The 23,075-nt window shown below is 40.5% G+C and overlaps 2 protein-coding genes across 4 annotated transcripts in view; one reads left to right on the top strand and one right to left on the bottom strand.

Annotated features, from left to right (window-relative positions):
- Positions 1 to 203: 203 nt before the first annotated feature.
- On the top strand, positions 204 to 6,769 carry acad8 (acyl-CoA dehydrogenase family, member 8). Its single transcript, XM_037776385.1, has 11 exons — positions 204 to 390; positions 2,223 to 2,323; positions 3,049 to 3,218; positions 3,706 to 3,815; positions 3,926 to 4,002; positions 4,103 to 4,240; positions 4,357 to 4,492; positions 5,114 to 5,211; positions 5,310 to 5,462; positions 5,551 to 5,653; positions 5,777 to 6,769. Exons 1-11 carry the CDS (start codon positions 270 to 272, stop codon positions 5,830 to 5,832), a joined length of 1,263 nt encoding a protein of 420 aa, XP_037632313.1. The 5' UTR covers positions 204 to 269; the 3' UTR covers positions 5,833 to 6,769.
- Positions 6,770 to 7,450: 681 nt separating this feature from the next.
- esamb (endothelial cell adhesion molecule b) overlaps positions 7,451 to 23,075 on the bottom strand; it is a 59,731-nt gene continuing 44,106 nt past the window's right edge. For 2 of the 3 annotated variants that reach the window (XM_037776525.1, XM_037776524.1), the window contains exons 2-7: positions 19,891 to 20,036; positions 18,528 to 18,729; positions 17,999 to 18,154; positions 10,491 to 10,613; positions 10,268 to 10,397; positions 7,451 to 8,794 (exon numbers count right to left, since the gene is read on the bottom strand). In XM_037776525.1, the coding sequence (XP_037632453.1) occupies positions 8,323 to 8,794; positions 10,268 to 10,397; positions 10,491 to 10,613; positions 17,999 to 18,154; positions 18,528 to 18,729; positions 19,891 to 20,001 (1,194 nt within the window). In that variant the 5' untranslated portion in view covers positions 20,002 to 20,036 and the 3' untranslated portion in view covers positions 7,451 to 8,322. Of the gene's footprint in view, positions 8,795 to 10,267; positions 10,398 to 10,490; positions 10,614 to 17,998; positions 18,155 to 18,527; positions 18,730 to 19,890; positions 20,037 to 21,396; positions 21,564 to 23,075 lie in introns of those variants that run through there. The other variant, XM_037776527.1, reaches the window with a different exon arrangement.

Here is a 23,075-nt window from a genome sequence, read left to right on the forward strand (position 1 = left end):
CACAAGACAACGCTGGCGGTAATGACGCTGGTTGCCAACCACCGTTAAAACCCAAGAAGAAGAAGAAGAGCAAGCCGAGGTGGTGGGCATGTCTAGAAGGCAACTCTCGCGATACTCGTTGTCCGAGATCAATAGGCTAACCATAACCATCTCGCGAGAGTTCCCCCAATTTGCTGGTTCCCTTCTAGACCCGACCAGCAGAGGCAGCAGCGGCCGGTGTTTGTGACATAACCCGGACAAACAGATCACATCACACTGTGGAGGTAAACATGGCGACTGTAGGACCTTTAGGAAGGATTGCCAGACTGAGCTCCAGCATCTGCAGGAACCATCGATTCATTAATATCAACAGGAGCCCACAGAGACGAGGAATAGCTTCTTGTGTCGACCGTAAGTCCAGAAAAAGAGAACTCTTATATGACAGATGTGCACCTGGTGACCATAACTGAACTTTGTCAGCTAACAGACCACTTTAACTGCTCTCTAACATCCATATGTTTGAGTAAAACAAGATAAAACTTTAATATTTAATATTAAATTATATCTATAATAATATAATAAAATAAAATACCTTGCTGTCATTGGTTAGTTTTGCACCTCCCCTCTTCTTAGGCAGATTGTGTGATGTGTTAAAGGGGACCTATTGTGCGTTTACTGTTTTTTCGCTTTCCTTTAGTGTGTTATATAGTTTATTTATAAATTTTAAATTTTAAAATGTTAAACTATTTATATGTAGTTATTTTGTGCATGTAAAAGGTCTGCTAGTTTAGGACGCCCTCAAACAGAGCTAGATAGAGCGGAGCTGGAGCGGAGTCCGAAGAGTTTGGCTCGGTTGACCAATCATAGCAAACCTGAGTTGAATTATTTGATATTTAAATCAGTGGTCTCAAACTCAATTTACTCAATTTCTTCTTCTTCTTGTACTACAAACAGAAACTGAGCGCAGTTGGAGCTAATAACTGTTGAACCACAGAACTTTTACTGACATTACTGCAACGCCGAAAAGAGAAAATATATCTGAGTCGATTTGTGTGAACAAACATTGAAAAGATCGAGGCAGAGAGAAGTTGAACTTGGTCCTGGCCGCTCAGCATCGCTGAGAGACTGGACCAATCACAGCTGTTGCGGTCTGCGTCGCCGCGATGTGTAGTTACATTTCTGGCGAGGTGCACGTCAGGCTACGGCGTCGATTCAACGCAGAAGTATAAATCAAGCTTTAATCAAGCTTATGCGATGTTACACGGGCGCCGCCATAGTTGTTGTGAAATGTTTCTCTGCTTGCATCAAGCCCGGCCGATTGCCCGCCCCCGGGAGCCATATACCCCGCTGTGATTGGTAGGTTCGTTCAGCTCGGGCTCGCGCAACAAAGGGACCTTCCACACACAACGCGGCAAAGTGCCATTCACATAAAACTCGTGGGCCGCACTAACATTAAACTTTCATATCAAGGTGGGGGCCACAAAATATCGTCTTGCGGGCCGCAATTGGCCCGCGAGCCGAGGTTGAGACCCCTGATTTAAATGATATATTAGTCAAGAGGCTACAGGCTTTCCTCACTGTTTGCTAGTTTCTTATTTACATATGCTCTATTTGCTAGTTACTCCCCATGAACCTACACATGTCTTCAGCAGAGAGCACTGTTACAGCCCTTGTTGAGTCCCCAAGGTCCTTAAATTGTCAACATACAGAGACACAAATATAGCCAAGATATAAGTATAACAAAGCAAATGCAATTCATATTTAACAATACATATAAGTTAAACTCTAGAAATGTGAGATCATCATTAAATGTTTATGACTGATTATCCATAGTAATGATATTAGTAAGTCATAGTAATAATTAAACTGGTTGAATTGTTTTCAAAGTGGGTGCTAGGCCCTTGCACCTTATATGTTCTTTATTTATTAGATAAGGAGTGTCTATATATAAATTGCAGATTCATGCCAAATGAACACCCAAAATGAAATAAATATATCAAATACAAATAAAAATCTGAACTTATTACTTACTTATTTTCTGGTTTCTTTACTCCTCTATGACAGTAAACTGAAAATCTGTGTGAAAAGTGTGTTTTGTTCAACCAAAGCACTCAAAATGTTGGAAATTTAAAGACATCTGTAACCTTTAGAATATAAAGCAACCATGCACATACTACACCTGTATCTGTTGGCATATTATTTCATCTATATGGACCATATGTTTCCTTCTCTTCTGTTGACAGCTGCTCATGGACTCACAGATGAACAGAAGGAGTTTCAAAAAGTGGCCTTTGACTTTGCAGCCAATGAAATGACTCCACACATGGCAGAGTGGGACCAAAAGGTATGTTGGAGCAAGGCATACACTGTATATAAGTAAGATGATGTCATAATCTTTGGCCAGAGAATAGATACCCTCTGTAAATGCAAACATCATTTGAAGTATTCCTGAGTGAGCATCTGTAGAAGATCCAGTTTCCGTATGGAGACGACAAAAGTCCCACATCCTAAAATTAAGCCATCATTACTGTCATTTTCAAATGATTGGCTTGATAGGAGGCACTTCTGCACCGCCATCATCCATAACTGTGAAGTACTTGTAAGTCTTGATGCTGATATATTCACTTTTAACAGTCTCTTCTGCACTATATTCACTTTTAACAGTCTCTTCTGCACTATATTCACTTTTTAATAGTCCTGTATCACAGCTGTTACCCTGCACTATATTCACTTTTAACAGTTTTCTTCATCTCCTTGTATTTTTATATCTGGTATATTTGTACTTTGTACTACTAACTTTTTTACTGCCTTTTTAATAACATATTGTTGCACTATGGAACTGTGATGCTGGAAACTTGAATTTCCCTCGGAATCAATAAAGTTACTATCTATCTATCTATCTATCTATCTATCTATCTACCTACCTACCTACCTACCTACCTACCTACCTACCTACCTACCTACCTACCTACCTATCTACCTATCTATCTATCTGATATGATATATTACATCATTCTTTGTCCATAGTTTAACATCATCATCATTTATATGTTAATTTTTTTCCCCCAGGAAATATTCCCAGTAGAGACGATGCGAAAGGCAGCCCAGTTGGGGTTCGGTGGGATCTACGTTCAGCCGGATGTCGGAGGATCGGGTCTTTCTCGGCTGGACACATCGGTCATCTTTGAGGCCTTGTCTACAGGATGTGTCAGCACCACAGCTTACATCAGTATCCACAAGTACGGAGCCCTCATACTGCAACTAAAATATGATGAAAAGACTAATTATTTTGGTTGTTTGTATGTCAAGAGGATGGATTTCTTCGGTAAAAGCTGACTTGAGACTGGTTGTGTGCAGCTCAAATAACCAAATTTGCTGGATCAATTGCCAGTTTTGTGTCTGAAAGGGTTCGTTACAGGTCAATTTTGTGAGGTGGTTAGAATACATATATTGTAGTTACATCTACATCTAAGTTTAAACAACATATAATAGGAATTAAAACAGGGATTTGTTGGGAAATTCATCCAAACGGAAACGTGATTTTCATCAAATAATCTCAAACCAAAAATCAATTAGACTTTTTTTCTCAGGTGTATTTGGTATTTTGCTTTTTGATCTTGTGAAATCAAATAAGTAAATGAATTCCAGGTACACTATAATGATAGCTGTGACATATATTTTCTTTGTTTTCGACTGCAAATTGTCAGTATGCTCCTTTCTTTGCAGCATGTGTGCCTGGATAATCGACACCTTTGGCAATACTGAGCAGAGGGAGAAGTTCTGTCCCGATCTCTGTTCGATGGAAAAGTTTGCTTCCTATTGTCTCACTGAACCAGGTCAGTCTTTATATGGGAAATACAAAATAAGGATAGTAATATATCCATAATTAGTTGTCTACTTCAGCTAAAGATCAACAACACAATAACCCTGTGATTGTTGATTCCAGGCAGCGGCAGTGATGCTGCTTCACTTCTGACCACTGCACAGCTGAAAGGTGACCAGTACATCTTGAATGGGTCTAAGGTAATTTCATGTGGTGTTCAGGCCTATATGACCGTAAATACTTTCTTTAAATAGACAACAGTGAGCCAGAAATATGTCTCGTCTCTTCATGACCTTTCAGGCCTTCATCAGCGGAGGAGGAGAAACAGACGTCTATGTTGTGATGTGCAGAACAGGAGGTAAAGGAGCCAAAGGCATCTCCTGTTTGGTGGTAGAGAAAGGAACTCCGGGCCTCAATTTTGGAAAAAAGGAAAAGAAGGTATACAGTTCATTGGTGTTGGATTATTTTGCTCTGTAGCTAATGTTTGCAGATAACCACTAGATGGCAGAAGTGAGTCACAGTCTCTCTACTGTATTTATCAATCTGCTCTCCAGGTGGGTTGGAACTCGCAGCCGACCAGGGCGGTGATATTTGAGGACTGTGCCGTTCCGGTGGCCAACCGGCTCGGCGAGGAAGGACAAGGATTCAGCATAGCCATGAAAGGCCTGAATGGAGGCAGGATTAATATTGGTGAGGAAGAAAACACTCTCCCAAGTAGTTACCACTTTATTGTACAATAGTTAATGATACCCAAATATGTAATGTATTCCCATAGCTAGAGAAAATGATGAGAATCATCCTGATAATGGAAATAATTAAATCAAAATATAGATTTTCTGTAGATGTGAATAATTGTTTTGTAAACGGTAGTGAGTCAGTCTTCTAAGCAGGTGCAGATTTGTGCATAATTAATGTGCATATTGTTAAAAAAGTGGAGTCTTGAGGTGGTTAAATGTGAGACTATGTAACTTTTTCAAGAGGAAATAACACATTCATCTTTTTTGTTCATTAAACATTTTATTCAAAAGCAGTAAAACCCAACTTTGCTTAATTCAATACATTCAACTTTACTTGGTCTGGTATGACAAGTAGTAGCTTGTGGCAGCTAGTGTTAGATAACGTTAGCAAACTTTAGATAATAGATAATAGAATAATAGACTGCTGTGTAAATGACATTAGAGTATATGTTTGCTAATGATATGATGTTCTAACATCGCCTGTTGTTGCAAAAAAATTACATACTTTTGCTTTAAGGGCAAAAAAATATCCAGGTGACATACAACAGTTTTTATATAAACACTCTTCCAACAGCATCCTGTTCTCTTGGGGCAGCGCATGCCAGTGTACAGCTGGCGAGGGATCATCTGTTAGTACGCAAGCAGTTTGGAGAAACGCTCTCCAACAACCAGGTAAGAAGCTCATACAAGGATCCAAGATCCAAAGTATTTAATCAAAGTTATCTTGAATTCGTCCTTCCCTCTCTCCCTGTCTGTGTTTATGTGTGTAGTTTCTTCAGTTCAAACTGGCAGAAATGGCCACCAAGCTGGTTGCGTCTCGCCTTATGGTGCGCGAAGCTGCGACGGCGCTGCAGGAGAACCGGCCTGACGCCGTTTCTCTCTGCTCCATGGCCAAACTCTTTGCCACAGACGAGTGCTTTGATGTGAGTAAACACTGAGTAATAATAGGAGTTATTTATTTTCACAAAAAAAAACTGTTGATTTCACTTTTTCTGTATTATTACTCAACAGATCTGCAACCAGGCTCTCCAGATGCACGGTGGGTACGGTTACCTCAAAGACTACGCCGTGCAGCAGTTTGTCCGAGACATCAGAGTACATCAGATCCTAGAGGGTGAGCTTTTCTAACAGTGGCCTTACTACTCTGTATGTCTTGTGTATCAGATATATCGTGTTTGTTTTTGTAACAATTCCAGTTTGTGTGACTTCTTTTATTCTCCTTTTGTTTCTCCTAAAGGCACAAATGAAGTGATGAGGATGATCATTTCCAGAAATCTTCTGACAGAGTCATGATGAATCTTCCAGTGACTTCAGTAGTGACCATATTGTTAATGGTCTTCATCTCTGATTTGTTACTGTGTGACTGGTTTCCTGAAATGCCCTCCAGAAGTGTCAAAAGTCATTGGAGGATTTGGGGTAAAACCAGTCAGTGAAACGTAGGTTTTTCTAGTATAATATTGGTCCTTTTGTTTCATTTTTTAGCTACACTGGCAACATGGAAATCTATCAAATAGTTGTTGAGATATTTTAGTCTGGACCAAAGTGGTGGAGCGACTGACCTACCGACATTGTCATCCCTAGAGCCATGAAACTAGCACAGCTAAGAAAACAACTTTTGGTTTAGGTAACTACATTGAATTTTCTCTGTCACCAGCTCCAGCAGTGGTAATAATGTAAGAATAGTTTAGAAAAAAAGTTTCATTTTCCTGTTAAGCTGCTAGTGTGGATACAAACTTTAATGTTTTTTCTATTTAAGAAAAGCTGCTCTTTAAAACGGTCTTTTACAGAAGAGTTTGGGGTTATTTTTTTTCCATTGGTGGAAAGGATTTAACACTCAGTGTTAATAAAAGAGTGTGGTTACTCTACTGTATATCCCACGTCTATATCACATGCAGTCTCAGCATCTCTGAGCCTAAAGTGGCCTTTTAGATCATATTTATATTCAAGGTTACTGTATTGTTACCCTACATGACGGGTGTGCTGCCACGGATAAAAATATATGGGTTGTGTTGTACTGTGAGTTGGGTATAGGTCGTGTCTAGAAACCCCCAAGTTGCGAGATGGTTGAGGTTAGGCAATGACCTCGAATGGTTTGGGTTAGAGTAGGTCGTCGGACAGCTGTACAGCTTGGGGGTTACCTTCTAGACACAACCTTTTGTATTGAAATGTCTCATTGAAAATTATGTCTGCTGATCACACTCCAAATAAAATAATCTCAGCTTTCATAAAAGGAATCAGCCTTTTTATTGGCACCCTGAATCCTACTTAAATAATAATAATAAATTCAACTTATATAGCGCTTTTCAAGGACTCAAAGAGGCTTAAAGGAACAGTGTTTAGCATTTAGGGGGATCTATTAGCAGAAATGGAATATAATATTCATAACTGTGTTTTTTTTAGTGTATAATCACCTGAAACTAAGAATCGTTGTGTTTTCTTTAGTTTAGAATGAGCCCTTCATATCTACATAGGGAGCGGGTTCACAGATTCTGCCTTGTTTCTACAGTAGCCCCGAACGGACAAACCAAACACTGGCTCTAGAGAGAGCCTTTCACATTTTTATGTTACCAGAGGTGTATGTTACCACCGTAGTTCTCCGACACGTTTGTGAAACATCGGTAACGTGAGCTGCTGAGTGCAAAACCGTGGTATCGCCAGCCGCCGTCTGACTTCCATTCCTCTTAAAGTAGTGTTATTATGGTAAGGATGGCCCCTGAGCGAGGCGAACGGCGTTACCATGGCTTAACACTCTGTGCCTCGCGTTACCGCAGTCTTGGAAAGGGAGGAGTGAACGGAGGGGTAGGCACCAGATGCCACCAAAATCCTACACACTGCACCTTTAAATGGGAATTATTATTTTCATTTTATATGAATTGTTTGCATGTGTAATAATGTATTTATAATTCAGTCAAACACTCCAGAACACTTTATTGAAAAAATGATCAACAATCAAAACCTGCATTAAAAGTGCTACATTTAGCCGTTCAGCATCAATAACTCACCGCCACATTTCCAGAGTTTAGTTTACTTACAAGAAAACAAAGACAACCATTAGCAGAAAGGTTGGTCTAATATTATCTCATCGAATAATGGCCTCGTATGTTTAGTATTATATCAAAGTTATACCAAGCACCTTTGAACAAAATAGTAAGAAACCATAACTTCAACATGTTAAACTCACTACTTCTGGCTACATTCCAACTACCATTAACAGGCAACAGACTCATAAATGTTCTCTCAGTGTCGTAGGAACCGCACTGATATTGTTACAGTAGGTTAAATAAAACAACCCTTACGTGAATGTGGGTCAAAGATAAAGTTTAAATACCTGAATTGTGATTTTGAACTAGTGCAGTTAGCCTGAGAGAAGTGACTGAAAAGTGATCCTTGCACCGCCATACAAATGAAATCATACAAATTTGTATATATTTAGTTATTATACAAATGTAGCCAAAAACATTATATTTTGCAAGAACTGCAAAACTCTAAGAACTGTTATGGTTTACAGTATCCAGACACACTGTATTAAGTTAACAACAACTCTCTCTGAAATCAGTTTTATGTATACTGCCGACAAATTATAACGCTACTGGATCATTCTGATCTCTTTATAAGAGTGTAAATAAAAATATATTTCTTACAAAAAGAAACTGAAATGAACAAACCGAAGGGACCTGCGAGACGTCTTCTTCTCTCGCAACCTTCCGGGTCTTCGTGGAGAAAGTGCTTTTCCATTTCAAGGCATACTTTCTCTCCCTCCGTAACCGCCGTCCTCCTGCCGGCCTACACCAGCGAGCCGGCTTGGCTCTGAGCAGGCACCATGACAGCTACGGCTCCCATGCGCGTCAGGGTGGAGGAGCTGATCTGTGGGGGCACAGTGAGTGGAGGCGGCACCTGAGGCTGAGCCCCCTCAGTCCTGTTGGGCAGGGCCACCACGGGGCTCCTTAGAAGCTGCGGAGGGCCCCCGTTTGTGCTGGGGGGTCGCTTGTGTTTGCGCGACGGGGTGCCTCCGATGTTGTAGCCGGGGAGCCCCTGTAGCGTGTTGGCTTCTCCGGGCCGCAGCTGGTAGGCGTTGATCACCGAGCCGGCGTCTGAAGCTGACGTGGGCGAGTATGGGTAGTGGTAGTTGGGCTGGTGGGGGTCTCTGGGTCGCGGGCTGGTGGCTATGGAGGACAGCGTGCCGTTCTTGGATATGATGTCTGAGCCGGTGTTGCTCTTTGCCCACGACACTCGCTTTGGTGCCTGAGCATCCTCCCTGTGACAAAGACAGAGGAGATCGAGAGGGAAGCAGAGGAAGCTCATAAATAATGAAAATAATAAAAAATGACAAAAAGGAAATAGGCCAAAGCACATTCAGCTTCAGTGTTTTATACTCATATTGAATTCTGACAATAAAAGTACTTGTACATTGCAGATTTTTAAATGACCCACACCGTCTCATACAGTATTTATTACAGAGTGAGCAAAATATTCAGATACGTTAAAAATAGTGTTAGCACAATACTTAGTATAAGTAAAAGTCCTGCATGTAAATGTATTGCCAGTGAAATTAACTATTCGAAGTAAAGAGTATTCATTAGGAGGCTTTCAGAGTGTAATCATATTGAAATATTATTGCCCTGTTTTTAATGATTTCTCTAGTCAGGCTGGAACTACTTTTACAAGCTTTGTAAATTGTTGGTTCATTTAAATCAATAACAACACGTTACATTTGATTAGATGATCTATAACTATAGCTGTCAGATAAATTTAGTATAGTTATGTAACATTTACAGGATTTCTGTAAATGTAGTGGAATAGAAGTATTAAAGAGGACCTATTATGCCTTTGTGCTTTTTCTCTTTCCTTTAGTGTGTTATATAGTTTTTTGTGCACGTAAAAGGTCTGCAAAGTTACAAAGCCCAAAGTCCACGCCAAAGAAAGTTACTCTCCCCAACTGAAACACTGCTCCTGAACTGTTTGAAACGCCTCGCTTGAAGTCCCGCCTTTTCTTCCATAACGTGGTGATGTCACCGAGTAACACATGCCTATGTCTAGCAGCTAGTTTGGCACGCCCTCAAACAAAGCTTGTTAGAGCGGAGCTGGAGCAGAGTCCAAAGAGTTTGGTTTGGTTGACCAATCACAATAGAGCGGGCCAGCTGATCAATCAGAGCAGACTGGGCTTTTCGGGAGGGGCGTAGCTCAAACAGAGCGTTTCAGACAGAGGGTGAAAAGAGGTGCTGCAGCACAGCCGGTATGAGAAGAGTAAAGCGTTTTTTAAACATTAAAACATGCAAACATGTTCTAGTAGAAAGCTAAAATACAAGTATGAACCTGAAAATAAGAACAATAGGTCCTCTTTAAGTTCCATTGCAATCAGAAATAAGTATTGCATTTTCTCTTATCCACTCAATATCATAATTATTAATAACCATGGCACCGACTGCTTTTGATTTAATAAAGGGGAAAAATGCAAGAGGAAAATGTGGGAGTGCTCGCCCTACTTATTTGTGAATTTAATGGATCTATGCTTCTGATTGCTGGCGCCCTAAAGAAATAAAGAGCTCCAATACGATTGCAATGAGCACAGCCACCTCCTTCCTTCTTTCCTTGCTTCCTTTTTGCCTGCAAGTATAACGTTTTGAGGTAGTTTCTGCAAATAAATAACGTGTAATAGCTGTACTTCAAAGCCTGTTTCATCACACGTACCTAATAAATTGGCCACTGTATAATGTATAGTGAAACTCACTTGATCTCGTTGGCCATCTCCTCCTCAGTGTCCCTCCTCCTCCTCAGTATGAATATGAGGAAGAGCGCCATGGCCACCAGTCCCACTATCGACCCCAGAGTAGCCGCTGCAATCATGCCTGCATTGGAAGCTGGGAAACAGACCACAGATGAGGATTAACACTTAAATGGCAGTGTGTTGAATACGCCGGTGTGTAGTGGAGTAAACAGTACTGTGCGCGTACAGGTGATAACCTCCAGGTTAATGGAGCAGCTGTCGGAGCCGGCGGTGTTGCTGGCTCGGCAGATGTACTTCCCCGACATGCTTTTAGTGAGGTTGGTCAGCCTGAGGGTGCCGTGTCTCTCATCTGCAAAACAACCACACGGTTACACACATATGTCACAATCAGATATTTATGGGATATGTGCAAGAGGGCAAGTAGAAAACTATGTAGATCGACATATATCACAGTATTACACACTAGGGAACTATATTGCTAAGTAACAAACACAACTTAAGTGCAAGAATGAACTGTAAGGATTAAATCTCGTAGATCGAGTATATAAAGGAAACAACAGCACCATCATTTAACATAAATAAATTGACAGAAATTAAAGGAAGTTTATATTATTTATAATTTTTTTCTTTCTAAGAGTTCAGCTAGTTTTGGCTGTTTTACACCTGGATTTACACACATGTTGGTGTGTTTGTTAAAAAGCTTAAACTATGACAACAGCGACAGCCCCTCTGCAGAAAGCTCAGCTGAGCTGAGCTATTGCTGAGCTTTCTGTCTCTGCAAACCTGAAAGTAAATCAGCAGCATGGGACACACCTGGGCTTTGATGTGTCCCATGCAGCCAGTCCTTTGTGGGCAGATCTCCTCTCACCACACACCTTGTGGCTTTTGGTTCCTTTCTCTTGTTTTAACAGCACACCACCCATGCAGCACATTTCCACTCATCCTCTCCCTACACTATTGACTTTACAGATTCCTTCCATCTATTTATTTGACTTGTTTTGATTATTTGGTGTTTAATAAATTACTTTATTTGTTAGTATACCCGTGTGTCTCCAGATTTTTGTCCCATTCTATGAATCGAGCTGTGACATATTGCATTAAAGGAACAATGTGTCATATTTTGGGGGATCTATTAGCAGAAATGGAATATAATATTCATAACTATGTTTTCATTAGTGTATAATCACCTGAAACTAAGAATAATTGTGTTTTTGTTAGCTTAGAATGAGTCCTTCATATCTACATAGGGAGCGGGTCCTCTTCACGGAGTCCGCCATGTTTCTACAGTAGCAGAGAACCAGTGGGCAACTCCCGGGTCTCAGAAGTGAAGCCAATGCTGAAGTGCCTTAAACTTGCATTCTTTCTAACAGCCAGCAGGGGGCGACTCCTCTGGTTGCAAAAAAAGAAGTCTGATTGTATAGAAGTCTGTGAGAAAATTAACCTACTTCTCCCTTGATTTATTACCTCAGTAAATATTGTAAACATGAGTTTATAGTCTCAATCGCTAGTTTCAAGTCTTCGGCAATACAGCATGATGTTCATTTAGTAAATTATGGTCCCATTTAGAGTCAAATAGACCATAAAGCAGGGGATGCTTTAGGGCGGGGCTACCTTGTGATTGACAGGTTGCTACCACGGTGTTGTCCGGTCTGGGAGTTGTCTGTGTTTACGCCTTAGAACTTTAACCCTTTCATAGAGTGTTTTCAATTCATGAAAGTTAATTGTAACATTTTGGTCACTTGAAAATGTCTTATTCAGCGTACGGTTGTAGATAGCTCCACCCTCTTGTGTCACTTCTGGTTGCAGAAAACCAAGATAGTGACAGCCAAAATGCCGAACTCGAGGCTTCAAAACGGCAGTCCACAAACCAATTGGTGACGTCACCAAACACCGGCTCTAGTGAGAGCCTTTTTTTTTGTTTTTATGTTACCTGAAGGCCACCGTAGTTCTCCGACACGCTTGTGAAACTGCGCTAATGTGCGTCGCAGATGGCAAACTGTGATACCGTCTGACTTCCGTTGCTCCTAAAGTTATTGTGGTAAGGATGGGCTCTGAGGGAGGCAAACAGCGTTACCACGGTTTTTCACTCGGCGACTCACGTTAGCGCAGTCCTGGAAAGGGAGGAGGGAGCGGAGGGGCACTCAGTTGGTTGCAATCTGCAACCACACCGTTAGATGCTGCCAAGTCCTACACACTGTACCTTTAAATAAATAGATTCCTGATTTACTAATTGAAAAAATTATATTTTCCACTTAATTTATAGATACAATGATGTATTGTGTATCACAGAATCATCTATACCATGATACCATCATTGTGTGCAACATATCACTACTGATTCCCACTCATAATCCAGAATTTAATCCACTATTGGCCCAAATCCAGTGCCCCCAGTATATAGTTTGGCATTGGTGCAGCAGACAGCTCTGCAGAGGATTCTGCAGTCTCGCTACAAAATGATGTTTGTCAGCAATTTTTTGTTTTAATATCTTCTCCCACCGAGGTTATGAAACAGCAGTAAGTGTGTATACATCCGTCTCAACTGGCCATTTCCATTCAACACCATCTGTTCCTCTTGGCACATCTGGTTTTAAAATGCTGTGTTGTTGCAAACATAGGCTGTAGAAAAATAAACAAGCTTTATGAGGGACTTATCACAACAAATCCTCTGAAATCCAATCTGAGACGTCACATCGCAGCATGTCTTCATCTAATGTTTTTTTGCTTTCGTGGGGGAGAACGTAAGGAAACGAGAGTGGGCGTGCGTTTGTTTTGAAGCGTTGTTCGGATGGCTGGGTGTTCATGCACGCCCGTCGCACTCTATGCTGAGTCAGTCCCCGCAGAGAGAAAAGTAACACGGAGACCCGTCCAAATCATCCCAGATGAAAAGTCAAGGTTCACATTACGCCGGCAAGCAACATTTTAATGTGAGAGACCAGAAAAACCCTAAACAATCATTGTGTCCAAACAGATGCCTTCCTTCCAAAGTTTGGATGAATCGTGGATTGAGCTTTGTGTTTCGTCTGCACCATCTGCGACTGCACCGCCAGGAGTGAAGTTAATGTGCGCAGGTGCACACAAACCACTGCCAACAATAGAAGTACAGTCTCTAACTTTAGATCTAAAGGTTAAAGTTAGAGTTAAAGGTGCTATTGATAACATTCAGCCACTAGATGTCTCATTCTCCCTCCCCCGTTCCATTGCATTCACTTCACAACAAGTCGTTGCCAGGCACTTACAGTCAATCTCAGCCATTTATCCGTTTTTTCCACACTAACTGACGACTCAGAGATACCACGTGATACCAATGTAGTTTTTCTATTGGCTCACAAGACTCGTTAGAAGTGGGAACCAAACGTCAGATATCTTCCACAGAGATAAACAAAACATTCATTTTGGACCCGCCAACATTTTTTAAATGACTAACTCACAATCATAAGATTTTTTTCAGGGAAAGCCCTACTTTTATTTGGCACCTTTCTAAAAGGCTCTGTAGATGTATTACTTTTCAAGAGATATTCGTCTACATAAAAATGTTATCAATAAGACCTTTAGAGGGACTGTATGTACGTTTTTAAACGTATAAATGTTTTTTATTGCCAATGTGTGAACAGGTTGTAACCTAACCTAAAAAAAGGGACCTTCCGCGACTTTTATGGTTTTCCTCTTTCAGCCTGTAGACTGCTTTTAATCCGACGAATGCGGGCCAGTTTTTCCGGGAAAATCCAAAGGTTGTGACGTCATGCGCGCTCGTGTGTGGATTCCGCTAACGCTAACAAACGACCAACCCCCACCACAATTCAGACTCCACGGAAGCACAAAAAAAGTAAGTTATATCTAGTGAAGCCCTTCTTGCAAAAACAGGAAGGTGACTGCCGTCAGGGGAAAACTATGATCAACATCGGACGGTCCTTTGATTCATGGAGGACCTTCGTTTAGTTTGGGGTATCAAACGGACCCTGAGCTTGCAAAAATTCCTATTGGACAGATTACTGCCAAATATGTGAAATATATAGTGATATTGTGGTTTTAGCTGTCAATCACATTCAGTCTCGTGCGTGTCGCCTCACTGTTTTGACCGATGCTCGCTCACTTCTACGTAGTGCAAGCACAAGCGCAAGCAACAGGATACTGACAGGGGGTCACAGTTAACAAGCAACTTCTGATTGTTACATAGAGCCTCTTTAACTAGAACAATGAAAAAGTCAGAAATTCCTGTTATAATTTGCTTCTGATAAGCATTACCTGTCCATGCTGGTCTGGTGAATGTGATCACATACAAATAAAAACATCCATACACACTAAAATGATGAAATGTGAAAGTAAGAATAGCTGGTATTCATTAACAGACCATAGCTTTATTGATTACCTTTATTAACCGGAGTATTATAACCATGCCTCAGAAATCAAAGCAAAAGTGGGCGCCAAATAAAACAGTGACAGATAAGTGTGATATGCACTTATCCCCTCTCTGATTATTTAATCCCTCTGGCTTGAAAACCAGCTGTGAAGAACCAAAACCCAATTGTGACAGATAAGCAGAACATCAGCTGACTCGGAGCTTGGAGCGAGTTCAAGCCTGCACGGCGATCGGATCCCAGCGGCGGATGCATCTGACGTTACAGAGGGTGCTGCATCATATCGAGACAGGGGCATTACTCATATTACGCTGCAAGGTCACCGAGCGGCATTTGTCAAAGCCCCGACACATGACACATGATTAATGTATATGAAACTCATGGTATGGTTTGCTTCCTCACATGACACTGTCCAAGCTGCAGTGGATTATTAAATACTGTACATGAGTGGTATTGATATTCTCATTTAATAACTCTCAGCAAGAAATTAGCCTGTTTTCCAAAATGTCAAACCTTTGGGTTATTATATTCTGTCACCGATCAACTAACCATTTCAGCCGTACAATGGACTCTAAGTGGTGGTTGTGTTCTTTGGTTTAAAAAGATGAATGAATGCAATGGGATGACAGATAAATACAACCCAACACACACAATACAAAGATTTAAAGAAATAATTTAATCCTTATTTTACTAAATAGAAATATATTCAAGTCTCATATTATGCAAAATCCTCATTATGGATACAGTATATTCAGGAAAACATTCCAATTAGGGCTGTCAAAGTTAACGCCATAATAAAGCGTTAACACAAATTCGTATTAACACCTCTAATTACTTTAACGTGTTAATGCAACTTGCGAATTTAGGTTGTAGCGAGCTCAGCGGGAGCTAGAGGAAAGATACTGGCATCATATGAAACTAAAAGACCTAAGGAATCCATTGGTACCAACCATGTTATACTAGCTTGTAGCAAAGGAGGCTAAATAACGCTCCAAACTTACACTAAATTATGGTGAGGAAAAACTAGCATAGCCATTTTCAGAGGGGTCCCTTGACCTCTGACCTCAAGATATGTGAATGAAAATGGGTTCTATGGGTACCCACGAGTCTCCCCTTTACAGACATGTCCACTTTATGATAATCACATGCAGTTTGGGGTTAGTTATAGTCAAGTCAGAAGACTTGACACAGCTGTTCCTGTTGGGCTGCAGTTTGCCATGTTATGATTTGAGCATATTTTTTATGCTAAATGCAGTACCTGTGAGGGTTTTTGGACAATATTTGTCATTGTTTTGTGTTGTTAATTGATTTACAATGATAAATATATACATACATTTACATAAAGCAGCATATTTGCCCACTCCCATGTTGATAAGAGTATTAAATACTTGACAAATCTCCCTTTAAAGGTACATTTTGAACAAATAAATAAATGTGTGATTCATTTGCGTTTAATCACAATTAACTATGGACAATCATGTGATTAATCGCTATTAAATATTTTAATCGACTAACAACCCTAGAATTGTTATTTTGTCACCGATCAACTAACCATTTCAGACACAACACCAACACAGCACACACACTACAAAGATTTAAAGAACAAATTCAACCCTTCTTTTACAAAATAGAAATATACGCAAGTCTCATCTTATGCAAAATATTCCAATAGGAAACAGCTGTTTGAGATTACAGTGAGGATGAACTACGGCTATTCCTCGAGAGTTTAACGTCCACATGTTTTGATGATTTCATCAATGAGTGAGCAAGGAGAATATGAACACCTATGCTAAGCTTTTTTTTTCTTTTTTTTGACGGTAATCATTTCTGAAACATAATCCTATAAGTATTCATATAAAATTGGGTTGATTTGTTTTCCTTTAAAGCCTTTTGCTACAGCTTAATGGCTGTGATTTGTTTGCAGGTAAGGAGGTGGGATGGGAGTTGGGGAAATGAGTGGAACATGTATGAGTGAAAACCCTTACCCATGAACCCAAGGACAAACGTGGGCTGGGGGCAGGCTCTCCATTCTGTTTGTGTTTTTTTTTTTGTTTAGGAAAGATGGCAGAGAGAGAGTGAGCATGAATGAGAGGTAAGGAAGGAGTGGCACAAACTGATGGGGAGGGTGCTGGAGTGAAGTCCCAAATCCAACTTATGCCTCTTAGAGGGGGCTGATCAAGTAATGACATGGGGCTTGTTAGATTAGGCACCAAGGTCAACAGGAAATGAGGAGTGCCAAGAGAGGATCAGCACAGAGAGAAAACACAGAGAGATTGCATGAAAGAGATAAGCAGTAATAGCAGAGTTCAAGTGTCACTGATAAAAAGATGGGTTTGAAGTGTCGATGGTATGTAAGAGGGCACAGATACACATGTGATGTAGGCGAGAGTGTGCATTACTGCGCAACAAAAGCCTGGGTCAATGCACAATCAGAGGGAGTAGTTTTCATTTTATGAGTCTGAGCACTTTTCCCTGCTATAAAGAGATGAGGACCAAAGATCAAAGCAGTTAAGTTAATACTCAATCAATCAGCCTAAGTCCTGTTGTATAGCAACAGATGGTGCTCTCTTCGCAGCATCATCTGGAAACAAACAAACTAGCACAACAATAGAAGCATATAGAAAGAAGCCTGCCCAAATGCATTGCTCTTTCTCTCTGTTGAGGTTTGAGTTGTCTCAATCTGTAAAGAAGATTTCATGCTGCATGTTAAAAAGCATCTTCTTCTGAGGTGTGATTCTGGAGCATCTATCAGTAAAGCCTGCAGAATGTGACCCGGCAACAAGGACTCATCTGCGTGCGAGGTGTCAGGGGCAGCAGGAAGGTGCATGACATTTATACCTGCACATAAATAGGCTTACAGATCACTTCTCTCATTACCAACCCTACCTTTAATGTTCAATTCTAGCATATTCTAAAAGATTATCACGCAAAAATATAGATTAAAGTCTTATTTTTAAACCTGAAAAGCACGCAGATGAGGTGAAAGTACTTTTTTCAGCCTTTGAATAGTTCCTGTTCTTCCTCTCAGGTTGCATACAACCCCAACAACCTCCACCAATAAAATAAGGGGAAAAAGAAATCACTCCTACACCACTGCTTGCTGCTCGTTGAGCTTAATAGCAGTGAAGGTGTGGTAATAAGGTGATTTAGATGAGCCGTTTTTTGTAGCGGGACTATTTCTACGATAGAAAAAAGTAACAAAAGTTGTTAAATTAAATTTTTTTTCAATGCTGCAAGCTTCACAAACCTCCATTATATCTGGATGACTGAAGGGAATAAATAAAACCGAAACTCTCTATGTCTATAGATACTACTCGAGGAACAATCAATCAATGAATTGACCGTTTAAGTGTTAACATCCTCATCATGTACTCACTCTGCATCGGGGCGAAGAAGACCTCTGACATTGGTGCAGCCTTGGTCCATTTGTACTGGGGGACGGGTTTTCCATGACTGGACTTACAGCTCAGAGTCACGTTGCCCTTCACCACTGGGTTCCCCGTCATGGAGCACACTGGGGGAGACGGCGGGACTGCCGAGACAGAGACAGACAGACTGAGTGTAAGAAGTTCAGATAAGATGCAGGATCAAGAACCTTCTGATGAACTTGTACGTTAGGCTTTAATCCCGATTTTTCTGGGCAGTAGCCATATTACATAAAAATAAGTAAATGTTTTGATCCCATGCCGTTTAAATCTGCTGCTGGAGGATGACATAATGACCTCAGAGCCTAATCAGCAGATGAATTCTATCTGGACGGTGTTAACTCTCAGAAATGTATGATTTTAAACAGACTGGTCTGATCTGAATTACCCAATCCGAGGAAATGTGTGAGCTGTGTGTGTCGCAGACCGCTCTGATTAAACCTAACCTTTGAAATCTCCTCTGACGCTGTGCTCCATTACCTTTGACATTAAGGTGCATCTGTCCGAAAATGCCAGCACTTCCAGGGATGATGACGGAGCACAAGTACTGCCCCGAGTCGGACTCCTGGGTGTTGTTGATGTAGATGGAGAGGTTGGCTGAGGGCATGGACGCGCTGAAGCCCACTCGTTTGGCGAACTCGTTCTGGCCGCGGCCGACCTCACCCGCGCTAAAATTTATCACCTGAACAGAAAAGGAAACACAGCAGCAGCAGCATAGCATCATTACACGGTTAATTAATAATAATCCTAATTAGATCGTAACATTTCTTAGTCGGAGACTTTTTATGAAATACAACACATTCTTAAAATAAGATACTACACAGACTTTTCTCTCCGGTCATACGAGAGAAATATTTAGTTTGATTTGCGGCGGCTATATTAAGATGTGCAGATTAACCATATAACAGTGTCCTTCATAAAGATAATCCGAACATGTACAGATGGTGGATGTTGAATTTTAGGCAGATTTTCTGTTTGAGATAAGCTCGCAGGCATCGGTCACTGACACTGTTTAGATTATATTAATCAGGCAAAGACCCTACACACACTCACTTTGACCAGCAGTCCGTGCTACATATAGGAGGTGCAGTTAAAAGTAGTGATGAAATGTCATTAGTGGCGTCCTTTCGTTAATAATCTTTCCTTCCGCTATGAATTAGCGATCAGCAGTGGTGTTGGCATTAATAATCCTAATCTCTACAGATCATATCACTAGATGGGTTTTTCAGAATATAATATACTGTATGTGTCATGCAATACAAAAAAGCTATTTTCCTCTCGCATAAAATTCAGAGATGACACAGACCTAGCACTTAAATAAGAATTCCTGAAATACATTTTTAATTGATATAGTACGAAAAAGGTAATTTAAATAGGTTTTCTATATTTTGCAGAGCTGCAACCAACAGTTATTTTCTTTTTCTATTTAATCAGTCAATTATTTTCTAAAAATGGCAAAAAATGTTGATCACAGTTTCCTGAAGCACTAGGGTACGTCTTCAAATGTCATGTTTTGTCTGACCAACAGTTTAAACTTAAAGATATTTCAAATTAAAATGATAAAAAACAAACAGAAGCGGCAAATCCTCACATTGGACAAGCTGGAGAAAGATAAATCTTTTGCATTTTTGCTAGAAAAACAACTATGACGAACGAAAATAGCTGTCCATTCATTGTTTCAGCTCTAATGTTTTGCTTCATAGATATAATACTTCCACTACAGTAGTAGGAGGATCAGTACACACACTGTACTTTAATCCCTTTGAAGAGGGTCTCCACTAGAGGTCAGGGCAGGGTCATTTAGACAGCACATCATTGCAGATTGACCTTTTGACCTTCTAACCTGCTTGGATTGTTTTCCCGTGAAGAGCCAAACAACAGAGTTTTTGGAGATGTCTGAGTTGGGGCTGTACCAGGCGTGTAACACCACCATCTGGCCCTTGACCACCTCCATCTCTCCTCTGGGGATCTCCACCTCCTTGGTGTCACCTGGAACAACAAACACAGGAAACACTTGATCAACAATGTAATGTAGCAGCGGCTCAGCAGTTTCTGTTGTTGTCAGGCCGGTGCCATTATGAAGATAAATTAGAATAACGGAGTATTTTCATCATTTTCATCCCGTGTCACGCTTCAATTTTATGCATATAAATTCTTGTTTTTGTTATGTGATATTTATAGTTTGTTTTATTGAATTTTAGATTCTTTTTTGTCTTTGCATGCCTATAGCTCCCACTGAATCTGTGTTTTTTGCAGGGCTTCAACTAATGCTTATTTTACTTATTACTTAACCTGCTGAATATCTTCTCAATATAAAATGTCAGAAAATAGTGAAAAATGCCTGTTACAATTTCCTCAAAGCCTAATGTGACGTCTTCAAACATCTTGTTTTGTCCGACCAACAGCACAAAACCCAAAGATATTCACTTTACATTGATATAAAGCAGAGAAAGGTAGCAAATCCTCACATTTGAGGAGCTAAAAGAAGGGAATGTTTTGGTCGTTTTGCTTGAAAAATAATTTAAAACGGTTATTTGATGATTTTTTTTTCCTATGACAGAATAAAATCTAACCAAATATTGCTAAACCAACAAAATTGAGCATATAGAAGTTCACTCTGCTGACTGTATGTGTCTTTGTTGCTGAAATTTGTCCATTTGCACAATATGGAGAAAAAAAGATCAGACAGAAGAAATATAAAAAAACAGTACAAATTTGTAAAATTGTGAATTGGGGAAATATCATTTCAAACATCTCCAGTGGATTCTGTCATCAAGTTGAATTTCTTAACTGTGCCATGAGCTGATCTGATCTGTTATTAATCACCAACAACCTCCAGATCAGTCAATCCCAAACATGCTTTGACTTCCACTTGACATCTTGACACGTGTGTGTGTTGTCCTTTTGGCTTCTGTACATCCAGCTATACCCGAACTGAGGCGAGGCAAACTAATCACATCATATGGCAGCAGGCAGAAGCAGACTAAAGACATGTGCTTCAGTTGTAAAGTTGCATTTGAGCCAGATGATCTTATTATAAAGTATATAGCCTCCTCCAATTTCCCCCAAAACAGCCTTGTTTACATCTTTATATGCATGCATTTTACAAATAATATAACTAAAGCTAATCTTAAGGATCAAAATGTAAAGACTGGGGCATAGATTATGAGACAAATAACCTTAATCATGTGGTGGTTTAAAGACTCGTGCTCACAAATGTCAAGAAAGCAACTGTTAAGAAAACACTTGATAATATTTTCACATAGGAAAAATTAGCAAAAAAAAGAAGGATTGAAAAATGGAAGAAGACAAGATACTAAAAGAGGACAAAGTAGGATGTCCAACTCACAAGGCGCCCAGTCACCCGAACCGGACAGCTGAAGCTGGATCACCTGATCCCAGCAGTCGGTGTCCACTTGTGTCTCCAGTTTGATTGGTGAAAAAAAACTTACACGAAGAAAATAGCCACTAAATCCTTCTACGGCAGAAAACACTGCGAAAAGTGTCCCTCATGAGCTCAGTTGGATGGACAGGAGAATACAGAGAGAGAGAGAGAGGGAGCGTTATGATCCATAGACTGGCAGCTGAAATCTCCACATCTGTTCATCCAGGCACGCCTTCATCCTTCTCCAGACTGAGAGCGTGAGGCAGGAGAATTAGGTGAGCTGGGTGCTGAGCTGTGGGGGGGGTGTTCTGATGAAGAGGAGTACAGTGTGTATGTGTGTGAGATTTTAAGGCAGAAAAAAAAGAGAAAGAGAAACTTCTTTTTTGACTTTTTAGTTTTGCTGCAGTGACTCAGTGCTTTCTTATTCCTCCCGGGACGACGTGTCCCCGCCGCTGGGGCGCTGCTGTCCCTTAATTTCTGAATCTCTGAATCTGGTAAATCCTTCTGACTAATCCCTAAACAATCCCGGGCTCAATCCTCTCACCTCACGTGAGCAAAAGGGCTCAGCTGGACATGGATATGATCTGACACACGGTCACTTCAGCCGCCAACGCTGCTGTCACTGTCATCATCATCAACATATCAACATTTACATTCTCTAAATTACGATTAGCAGATCACTTTGCTCTACATTTAATCATCTGTGCAATGCAACATCTGCTGAGCCTGATTGTGGAGTCCACATGTTAGGAGTTTGAAATGAGGCATCCAGCATGGGAGCAAAAGATGGCACGTTTGATGGCACAAAATGAAAAAAAGGAAAATCTACAAATTAGACTACAGTAGATACTGTATGATGACCTTGAGAGTTTTCTTTAAAGTGTAATCAGAATAATCTTCTTTCTAACAATACTGCCACACACACTCAGACCCAAAATGTGGGTGTGATGTTACGATTCAAAATACATATTTTGCAGAGCGATCACAGGCTACAAACAGTCTATAAGAGTGATGCTGCTTTTTGTAGTCTAGTCGTGTAATATTGTACTAAACAAGGTGATGGCGCATTATTACAATAATAATTTCTCCCTTTCCAAACACAGTACATCAGTGTTACTATACATTCATACAGCAAAGTTGAACCCGCAAAGAGATTGCACTGAAACAGTAAAAACACATTCTTAAATTGGTCTCCAAGTTGAGACAGAGTGAATATTCACAGACGCTGCTATTGTGACTGTGCCTTTATGAATGTATGAACTAACAAACAGATGCTTTCAGATCAACTGTGTTACTTTGCTAAAGTGGTAACAACAAGACCAATCTCTGAACCCATCGGCGATCAATCTGAAGACAGATAAGCCTCTGGGGGATGGGGCTGTATTTTTGCAGTAACCAGCAGATATCCAGGCCAAGACTTCTTAATTCCGTTGGCTCCTCATTGTTTATCGTCCGATTAGCAACTTGAGATGCAAGACTGGAGTTGGAGTTGAGGGAGTAGCCAGCTAAATCAATAAAAAGCTAAATCATCGTCAGACGATAGCCGCTGGGTTCTAAGATTGCATTACGGCCAATGCGTTCCGCCTCTTTTGCTCTCCACATGGACTGTTTACCTGCATTCAACCAAAGCCTTCTTGAACGTG

Source organism: Sebastes umbrosus, chromosome 7 (assembly GCF_015220745.1).
Source record: "Sebastes umbrosus isolate fSebUmb1 chromosome 7, fSebUmb1.pri, whole genome shotgun sequence".
Taxonomy (NCBI): domain Eukaryota; kingdom Metazoa; phylum Chordata; class Actinopteri; order Perciformes; family Sebastidae; genus Sebastes; species Sebastes umbrosus.

Coding starts and splice junctions, on each gene's coding strand:
- acad8 (XM_037776385.1), top strand. CDS start 270: ATGGCGACTGTAGGACCTTTAGGAAGGATTGCCAGACTGAGCTCCAGC. Junction 391..2,222: donor AATAGCTTCTTGTGTCGACC/GTAAGTCCAGAA, acceptor TTCTGTTGACAG/CTGCTCATGGACTCACAGAT. Junction 5,654..5,776: donor AGTACATCAGATCCTAGAGG/GTGAGCTTTTCT, acceptor TTTCTCCTAAAG/GCACAAATGAAGTGATGAGG.